Below are 9,995 nucleotides of genomic sequence, written 5' to 3'. Positions count from 1 at the left end.
GCCTTCCATTCCCCTTCACCCACCATCCTTCCAGGAGCCAGGCTTGGGCCCAAACTGACTTTTGCCTGCCCCTAGTCTCCCTCGTGTTCTTGGCTGAGTGTGATGGTCTTGCCCATTTACTCGATTATCCTCAATCAGAGGTTTATAGAGCCACTTGGGGACATCACATCTCCTGTCTACCAGGTCCTCACCAGAGACTGGACTGCCTTGGGCCAGGCCTGGGATAGTCAGGGGTCACACTCGCCTGTTGGGACCTAGCTTCAGCGGCTTCAGTCTGGGCAATGGCCTGATGGGCGGCTGCCCCTTCTCCTCTGCTTTGGGGAGGCAGGAGAGGAAGGTCAGGCAGGAGATCTGCTTCCTGCCCACCTGAGGCTGGTTGGAAGCAGGGCGCCCACCTGTGCCTGTCTCACCTTGCTATAGGTGCAGCGGAGGCTGAACCCCTCTCCTGATCTCCTGCAGGTGCAGATTCCAGGTTTCCAGTGGGTGTCTAGCGGTGGCCAGGAAGACAGACACCAGCACCCAAGGCCACTGACTTCCATCCACCCCAGGCGTCTTCCGTTCCATCCCCTTGCCTCCGTCTCCTGTCTGCACCGGGTGGCCTGTTCTGTCTGTCCCTCCAGAGTGCTGGCTGTCCCACAGGCTCCTCCAGGCTGAGTTCATGGCCCTGCCCCCTAGTGGCCAGAGCCTGCTTCACAGGATAAGAGCCAGCTAAGCTCCAGGGGCTTTCCAGGAAAAGTGTCCCTTGGAAAGGCCTTTTCACTACTCCCAATAGCACCCTAGAAATGGCTTGGCCTTTTCCCTCCCCTGAACTCCACAGAGAACACAGCCAGCAGAGGACAGATTCCCCGCCATCCTGAAATGGGTTTGATTCTCAGCTGAGGGATGGCAGGACTGGTAGAGACTGTCAGGCCACACGGCTGCCTGCACCGCGCTCCCATGCTTGCATATATATATATATGAGTATTTATAGATATTAATAGAACAGGGCAGGGCATACCACGGAGTATTTATAGCTATTTATAGAACAGGGCAGGGCATACCACAGAGGGGCACAAGTTTTCAGCAACAGTCACACCTGGATGTGTCAGCTCAGCACTACAACAGACTAAGTCACAGATGAAGGGGGCTGGCTTTGGGGCTGGGGAGCCACTGTCAAGTCACAGGACATCCACCCAGCAGGCTTGGAAAGGGAGGCCTCCGAGAAGAGGAGGATCTGTTTAGAGGTCAAAGTGTGGCTGGGGCTCTCAGGATGGGATGGACTTGCCTGACCCAATCAGCTGGCAGTTGGAGAGAAGCAGAGAGAAAACAGGAGAGAGAAAAGCAAGCAGAGAGCTGGTGAGGCAAGTGCAGAGCACTGGCGCGCCACAGGAGCTGTGGGAGGGCCAGGGAGGGGAGGGTGCAGGTGCGGGTGTGACAAAGGTTCCTGGAAAAGGAGCTGGAAGGGAAAGGGGAGGAAGATGAAGGGAGGAGCCAGAGCTTCACAGGTAGTGCCTGGGGCTGTGGCAGCCCTCCCCAGCCCACACACCCTGGCCTCTCCTACGGCACCCAGGCAGTGCACCCACAGTTCAGACCAATGCTCAGCCCCCTCAGCTTCCCCCTTCTCTGGTCACCCTGTCTTCCAACCCACTGGCCCAGGGCCACCTCTTGTTTGGGGAGCCCCACCCAAGAGCCAACTGGCCTGATAAGGAACACTGCTTGAACCAAAATGGTGAAGCTATAAGGGATGGATGGCTGGAGTGAGCACCAGAGGCCCCTCTGGGTGGTCAGAAAGACCAGGGTCCTCTGAAGGGACCCTGGGGAAGGCAGGGAGGGCAGGTAGCCGGATGCCACTGGCCATACACTTGTAAGTCTAAGACGGGAGCCTCAACTGGTTGCAGGGTGGGGGTGCTGCAGGTTTCATAGGTGAGGCTGGGCCCTTCCTGCTGGGAAAAGCAGAAGAGGGAGAGTCTGTGGCAGGAGAGGCAGGTGGGCTTGCTAGGCAGAGCTCAGCTGGGCCAACAGGCACTGTGGTCCCATTGGCTGAATAGCACAGGAGACCCCTAGGAGCAACAGGCCAAGGTGTGTGAGCCTGCTGGCCAGTGGTAATGCTTCAGCGGGGTCCAGGGACCCTGCCTTCAGTCACACACTAGCAGCTATGATGGTACCTGGGAGGATGGGAAAGGGGCTGTGTGTCCCTTCCTGGCCTGTGAGGTGTGTTGTGGGGTGACCGTGTGTATGGGACTCTTAAGGTTTTATCCTAGATCACCACTGGATTGCCGACAGATAGAGGAGGTGGGACCCTGACTATCATCCCTGATCTGCAGTGGATTCGGTTCTCGGCACTCCCAGGCTGGGAGCTGGATACCCTGCCCCGGCAGCATGACTCAGACTGCACGACCGGTATGGCATGCCCAGGATGACATTCCTAGACCTCTGGTCGCCTCAGAATCCAGCCCCACACACAACTCCCTCCAAGCTCCCAGCCCCTACACCATAAACCATGAGCTCTATGCCCTCTCTGACGACTCCAGAGAGCACCCATGTCTGCGAGCTTGGGCATGGAGCCTGTTCCAACAGCCCCCAGGCTCAGCCATGGAGGCCTTGGGCAGTGACGCTGAGTCCCATGGTTCACAGGGAAGGGAGGTGAGAGAACTAGCAGCATGAGGACAGAAAGACGAAAGAGCAAATCTGCAGTTCCAGAAAGGAGGGGCAGGGAGCCTGGATCTGAGGTCCCAGGTGTGCCCCCGTGTGGAGCTGGTGCAGCAGGGTGGGAACACCATTCATGCAGCAGGTGGCGAGGCATTTACCTACCATGGCTGATGCTCCTCAGGGGCCACTGATAGTGATTCTGAAAGACAGCATCAAATCAACATGGCAGCTCACATGCATGGGTGAGGCAGGCCTGGGGTTGGGGGACACACACATGCACATGCCGGGGTGTGCACACACATGCTGTGAGGCCCCACTGCCAGCATGCACACCCTAACACACATGCCCACAACACACATACACCTCCTTCCCTGCCACCTGCCGGTTCCCAGCACCCTCACTGACTGGCACGTGCAGCACAGATCTGGGGCGTGCAGCCACTCAGCACACTGAAGCACACACATGGGCAGAGTCACAACACAGAAGCTCACCCACACACAGAGGCATTTGCACCAGCTCCCTGCACACTCGTGCTGGCATGCTCAGAGGACCACCCATGCTGCTCATGGAGACAGTGCTTGCTCGCTAATGTTCAGCTGTCATTTCTCCACCTGAGAGCCTTCCATGGCTCCCTACTGCCTACAGCATTGAACCCCAACAAGCCATACTCTTTGGACTTTGAAGTTCTCCACCCTATGCCCCACCCTCCCCACAGAGCTCTTTCTCATTCTGTCTCTGTTCCCTGCTTTGGCCAGTGGCTGTCCTCAGTGAGTCCCACACTAAACCTCTGCCCACACTGCAGCTCTTTACCCAGATACCCTCCAATTCCTTGCTACATAAGCCTATCTCAGTCATGCCTGGACTGCATTGAAGCCAGGCTGCCTTGAAGAAGCTCTCCCAGACTGCCCTTTTCCCGAAGGCAGGATCATGACTTGCCAAATGTTTCACATGTGTTAGCAAGACTAGAGTTGGAGCAGGCATCAAACTTTACATCCCATATGTCACACCTCACCATAGACCTGGGTGCCAAATACCCTGAAGAGTCTGAACTCACGTTGGCAGTTAGCAAAGTACTCCTATGGCTGCATCTGCAGTTAACACAGCATCCCTATGGCCACTGTCTCTCTTGATCCCCACAGCCACCCTGGGAGAAAGGCAGAAAGCAATCATTTGATAGAAAGGATGCTGAGGCTCTGGGAGGGAAAGGGACTTGCCTAAAGCCCCAGGGTGAAGCAGCATCTCTGGACTCCCAGTGTTGCCCAATACTGTGCTACTTGCCTCTACCCATCTCCGTTCATCATCAGCACATCCTAGGGCAAGCCCCAATCCCTGCCTCATTTTGGTTTATGGGCGCTGGACCTACAGCCCCTCTCGCCAACCATTTGGAAACAGAAACAGATGCTATTGTTCTTCCTTAGAGAACGTGGCCAGTGGAAATGGCACACTGGGAATCAGAGTGAATGTCCTTGAAAGAGGGCCATGGATCAACAAGGCCAAGCCAGAGGATGTAGAATGCTTTTCCTTAGAAATCTTTGGGAATGAAGTGGGCTTCAGACACTCCCACCCCTTCCCCAGCAGCCACCCCTACCACATTGGTTTAGACTGGGTAGGGTGGTGGGGGGGAGTGGATAAAAAATCAGATTGCTCATGGCCCCCAGGCTCCTTCCCCTGCTGCTTCTGTCCTAGCCCAGGCCTGGTGCCATTCTCACATTCTCACACTCGTGTGATGTGTCACACACATCACAAACCTTGATGGTCACACAGTCACAGCCTGGTCTCTGCTCCTGTGGGCCAGTGGCCAGACATCCCCTGGGATGGCTCAAAGGAGTCAGGACTTGGAAGTGGGGACATCAGGGTAGCTGAAGGAAATCCACACACCCAGCGTATCTCAGGGTTCAGACTCTCTGACCTGAGGTAGGCTCCCCAGGGGCTGGGAGAGGAGTTGAAGGGAATGGAGGATGGAGGACAGCGAGAAGGAGGAGGAATGCAACACGTGGGGTGGCCGCCAAGAGTGAAAATAGGCTGGGCGCGGTGGCTCAAGCCTGTAATCCCAGCACTTTGGGAGGCCGAGACAGGCGGATCACGAGGTCAGGAGATCGAGACCATCCTGGCTAACCCGGTGAAACCCCGTCTCTACTAAAAAATACAAAAAACTAGCCGGGCGAGGTGGCGGGCACCTGTAGTCCCAGCTACTCAGGAGGCTGAGGCAGGAGAATGGCGTAAACCCGGGAGGCGGAGCTTGCAGTGAGCTGAGATCCGGCCACTGCACTCCAGCCTGGGCGACAGAGCGAGACTCCGTCTCAAAAAAAAAAAAAAAAAAAAGAGTGAAAATAGAGGGAAGTGCCATGTAAGTGCTGGAAAGAAGGGGGCAGGTGGGACAAGCCCCATAGCCCTCTCCCCAAAAAGACCACCTCCGGGACTCAGCGCTCCCTGCCCTCAGCCACATGTGGCTCCAGCATCCATGGTCCCAGTGCCTTGGAAGGAGAGGGCCGGTTCTGGCAGCCAGGTCCGATGCTCTGGAATCCAGTCCCATGTCAGGGGAACATCTGACCCCTTCCCTGCCCAGTTCAGTGTTGTGGGACAGGGCTGCTGTCAAGACACTACCCAGTCCTGCCCTCCTCCCTGAGTGGGCCGGGTAGCCCATGTAGCCTCTTGCCCGCTTTCCTGGGTGGCACTGCCAGCCTGGCCCTCTGGTGCCCCTTCAATCTAGTCCTTCATATTGCTGGGGCACGGGGAAGCTCTGAGTAATGTGGGACTATAGAGTGCGAGAGGGTTGCTGATGGCCGGGTCCCGTGCCCTCCCCATTCCTGGGCATTCTTGACAAAGGCTCCCAGCAACCGAGGGTATGCAGCAGCTGTAGACACCAGCCTGATGAATATCTCATTGTGGGGAGGGGGCCATAGCAGGAGTGGAGCTCCAGGGAAATACAGAACCTGGCCTGGGAGGTGTTGATGTGAGAGGCCCAAGAAACCTCGGCTTTGCACTTGCTGAATACCATCTGCGCCTCTCAGGAGGGAGAGTGCCAGGCTCAGGAGGCCCCTGCCCAAGCAAGGGAGCTTGGAAAGGGGGCTGGGGTGGGCTGTGCCATTTTCAAGGGCTGGCGGGGGGACCAGCCAGCCAGACCCCTCTGGAGGTACTTGGGGCAGTACCGCGTGCTGTGACTCCTGAGCGACAGAGTCAGCTCTGCGCCTCACAAGACTGCTCCCTACTCAGAACTCACTGTGGTCATGTGCTGGGTCCAGATGCCCACGCAGCCTCCTGGTGGGAACATCAGGTGCACCACCTGCCCAGGACGGCCCACGGAAGAGTCTGCACCACTCTGCCCTGCTATGGAACAACTCATGTTCTGCCTTCGGGGAGAGGTGTTCATTTAAGCGATGACTGGGCTGACCTCCATGGCACAGTTATCACAGTCTGCTGCTACCCATGGCTGAGAGCTCTAGTTCTTCCTAGTGGTCTCTGAAACCACCAGGATGGATGAACCATGGCTTCACCATCTTGGCCGACTCAGCTGTCTTTCATCAGCTCATCTGCCCCTAGGATCCACTGTCTCTGGCTGGCACCTGACCTGAGCCCCAGGCTCATGCCTCTGCCCACAGGCCCAGCAGCTGCTTCACCTCCAACTCCATCCCTCTGGACCAAGCACTGCCCCTCGCCAGCTACTAGGGTGCCACTAGTGCCCCCACATGGTGCCCCCTCTCCAGACCCTTGGGTCTGGCTGTAGCTTTCTTCTGGAAGCCACACCCCAAGACCCCAGCCCTGCTCTAGGGCCCTGTATCCCCAACTTCCTGCATCCTTCTTTCTCCTTCTGGGAACATGAACTTGCCCTGCCAGCCTGGTGGCTCCTGGGGGGCAGGACACCAGGGCCTGGACAATGGCAGGACCGGGAGCGTCTGCTGCCAGTGATGCTGGAACCTGCACCCGTATCCACATGATGTCCGTGGCACAGCGGCCACCTGAGGCTGTGGGCATCTGAGTGGTGGCTGCAGAGTGAGGCCCTTACCTCTGCCTGAGTGAAGTTCACCATGTCCTCCCCCATGCTGTCCTGCTGGGCATGGAACAGCCGGCCCGGCTGGGGGCCCAGGACCACACCGTAGAGCAGGAGCTGGGGGTCAGTGCCTGCGCTGGAGCTGGCTCTGAGGCTCTGGCTGCTGAGTGGCTGGATGGACCCTGCCAGAGGCAAACAGGGCTATCACCCTTTGAGATCCAGGCCTAGGCCTGTGTCTGCAGAGAGGCAGTGTGACCCTGGCATGCCACCCTCAGCTCTGCCCCAGCTCCTGGCACACCCAGGAATGCCCACAATCAGCACACCCACTGGGCAGACAGTCAGTGTCCGGCTGCCCTCCAGCGAGAGAAGCACTTGTTTCTGGACCGTCACTCGGAAGAAGTGTCCGGAGGAAGTGTGCTTGTCGTCAGAGAAGCCGAAGTGGACGCCTCCATCCAGGGCTCCTGAGGACAGAGTCATTGGGTCCGGCTGGCCCAAGCTGGCTCCCCATCTCAGGGCACCCCTGCAGGCAGCAGGAACCCAGGGCCAGGCCATCAGCACCCACCTCTGTGTGAGAACAGCGCGAGCCCACCGTCCGGCTGGGCCTGCATGAAACAGCGCACCTTGGTGCCTGGCGCTGCCCACAGCACTACCCACCCTTTGCTGGGCTGCTCAATGGTATAAACCAGATGCTCAGGGGCCCAGAGTAACTGTCCATGCTCCTCAGGGCCTCTGTAGGGATGGGCGCAGTGGCCCCCTCCCACATCTGGGAACACAGGCCTGTGAAGCTTCTGCCTTGCCACGCTCACCCACCCCTTCCTCCCTAGCCCTGGGCTGCCACCAGAGCTCCAATCCTGCTGCTGCTCAGGCCCTCAGGTGGCTTCGAGGCTGGCACTGCTCTGGTTCCCCTGCACAAAGGGTCCCCCCACATTCACCTTCCCTGTCACCCCAGGGAAGGTCCCAGGGAAGGTCACCCTCCAGGCCCAGCCTCCTTGCTCTCCATCTGCCCTAGTCCTGCGTGTCCCTCAAGGCCAGCTTGTGTCCCCTACCCAGGAAGGCCCCACTTCTTACCCTCACCAAGTTCTCACCCCCAGAAATCCCCAACGCTGGCCAACAGTGCTCCTTAATCTGTCTCACTGGTGGGGCAGGGGTCTCCTTTCAGAGCCTCCATGTGTGCCTGGCCAGGGCCGGGCACAGGTGGGAATGGCGATTTTAGAAACGGGCCCTCCCTCCAGCTGAGGGAGGGGTAGGTGGTGCAGAGGAGAGTGGGGCTGATGGTTGGCACTGTTCTGCAGCACAGAATCAGCGCTGCGATGGGCCCAGCTGCTTCCAGAGCAGTTATGGGCCCTCCTCATGTTGGGTGAAGGGGACCCCTTTTCAGGCCTCCCCCTTGCAAGCAGAGGAGGCACCTGTTCCTGAGGTCCTGGTACCAGTCTTGCTGGGTCAATTACTTGTGGGCAGAGCTGCAGTGGGACTCACATGCCCGAGAAACAGAACCTTCTGGCATTCCTGGGCTTCCTTCCCTGCCCCAGGGAGCCCTCAGGCCGAGTCTTGGCAGGAGGGGCCATAATGTGGGGGGCAGGGTCCCATTGCTGGGCTCCCAGAGCAAACACGAGTGGATGGCACCACCTGGTGGCCATACTGACACATAGCTGTCCTGGCTTGTGGTTCCAGGGGGCTGTGTCTCACTCTTCCGTGACCTCCGCACCATGAGGCCACCCTCTATGGGCACATCCTAGACCACCAAAGCCCCCCTCAGCGCCCCATGTCAGAGACAGCCCAAGTCAGCTCTCCTGTGGAACCTTCAGTGACTCTTGCTGTCCGCAGAGGATGCACCCCGGAAGCCGGCATTCAAAGCCCTGCCATGTGGGCTTAGTGAAGCCACGCCCTTTCTGTTCTACCAGAACTACTTTCGCAACCATGGAGAGCTTCCATCCCATGTCTGGGCCTCAACTTCCACCTCTGCCAAACGGGGGCCCTGCTCTGCTGTGGCACAAGGGGCAGGAGTTTGGGGAGCCAAGCCGTGGCCTTCACTTGCTGGGGTGAAGGTGGGAAGCTTGTCGGCTCCTGCCCTGACACCTGCCCTTACGGGCTTGTAAGTGATTCTGTCGGGAGTTCTGGTCCTGAGCCACAGGAGAAGGAACAGCAGAGCCACCTGTGGCCGCTCAGAAGTCTGCCTACCTTACTTGCAAGCGTCCAACAACAAAACTTCCCACCTGTGCTCCATTTCAGCACAATCTCACAACTCTCCTTCCAACAACCCCATGAGGCATGCGGCAGCGTCCCCATTTTGCAGAGGAGGAAACTGAGGCTCAAAGAGGGGGAGCTCTGTGCTGGAAAGTAGGGGATGCTGGCCTCTTTCTCGAAGCAGACATGGGGGACGGTGCCAGGAATACTCTCACCTGCAGGCCTGTGTTTGTAGTGAAGATGGGAGGTTGGTCATTGACAGGCAGGACGGTGACAGTGAAGGCCACAGGATGGCTCTGGTGGTCCATCTCTGAGGCGTCAGTCATCAAGACAAAACTGTGTCAGTGTCTCGCTCCCGTCGTGCAAGTAGCGGATCAGCTGCTCTTCCACCTATGGGCAGGCCCAGGGCTAGTAAGGCCCCAGCAGCACCTTCATGTCCTGCCTTTGGGTGCAGGAGGAGACTGACTCTTTTAGGGCTTCAGCTTCCATTGGTGGAAAATGGGGACCATAAGTTCTGGCTCCCAGAGGAGCTGTGAGGAAGAAAGGAGGTACAGTATTTAAAGCACAGGTGCTTCTGAAATGTGACTCCCCATCTCCTCTCTGTGTATAACCCCCAGACTGGGAGTCCCCGGGGCTCCCTCCATTCTGCCCCCAGAGCTGGGCTGCAGCCCCTGGGCCTCTCTCACAGCTGTACCTCTCTCCAGGAGAAGGCGCTGAGGGTCCTGGCTTCAGGTCCATCCTCTTTCTGCAGGGCTTCATGCCGGGGTGGCTCCAGCACCTGCAGGCCGAGGCCCAGGAGACTAGGGAAGTAGGGCCTGGCAATGCAGAGCAGTGGAGGGGCCAGGGTGAGGCTACCACCCTTGGGGACACTGAAGTTTTGCACCTCCAGTGAGATGGCAGCCGGCAGCCCCTCCAGCTCCACGTGGACGCCCTTGAGGGGAGTACCCAGGCCCAAGGGCACAACCAGCGAGAAGGCATCGCTCCAGGCCTCAGGGCGGGAGTGCAGGTACAGGACCTTGCCTGCATCCACTGCCTCCTGGGAGAAGCTCTGCACAGGGTCCAGGCTGGGTGGCTCATCTGCCAAGATGCCACGAGACACCATCACCAGGTAGCTGGCACTCGGTGGACTCTTCACTGAGAATATGATGTCTGCCGGCGGCACTGCCTCCTGGGCTGCCTGGTTAACAGAGGTCAT

The 9,995-nt window shown here is 58.4% G+C and overlaps 1 protein-coding gene across 1 annotated transcript; it reads right to left on the bottom strand.

Annotated features, from left to right (window-relative positions):
• Positions 1-271: 271 nt before the first annotated feature.
• On the bottom strand, positions 272-9,995 carry LOC117071096 (chondroitin sulfate proteoglycan 4-like). The gene is made up of 4 exons (XM_033190865.1): positions 9,495-9,995; positions 9,016-9,190; positions 6,632-6,798; positions 272-2,827 (listed from the first exon to the last, which is right to left on the bottom strand). Exons 1-2 carry the CDS (start codon positions 9,993-9,995, stop codon positions 9,119-9,121), a joined length of 573 nt encoding a protein of 190 aa, XP_033046756.1. The 3' UTR covers positions 272-2,827; positions 6,632-6,798; positions 9,016-9,118.

Source organism: Trachypithecus francoisi, unplaced genomic scaffold (genome assembly GCF_009764315.1).
Source record: "Trachypithecus francoisi isolate TF-2019V2 unplaced genomic scaffold, Tfra_2.0 Lachesis_group3, whole genome shotgun sequence".
Classification (NCBI taxonomy): domain Eukaryota; kingdom Metazoa; phylum Chordata; class Mammalia; order Primates; family Cercopithecidae; genus Trachypithecus; species Trachypithecus francoisi.
This window is presented reverse-complemented; position numbering and strand designations above follow the sequence as displayed.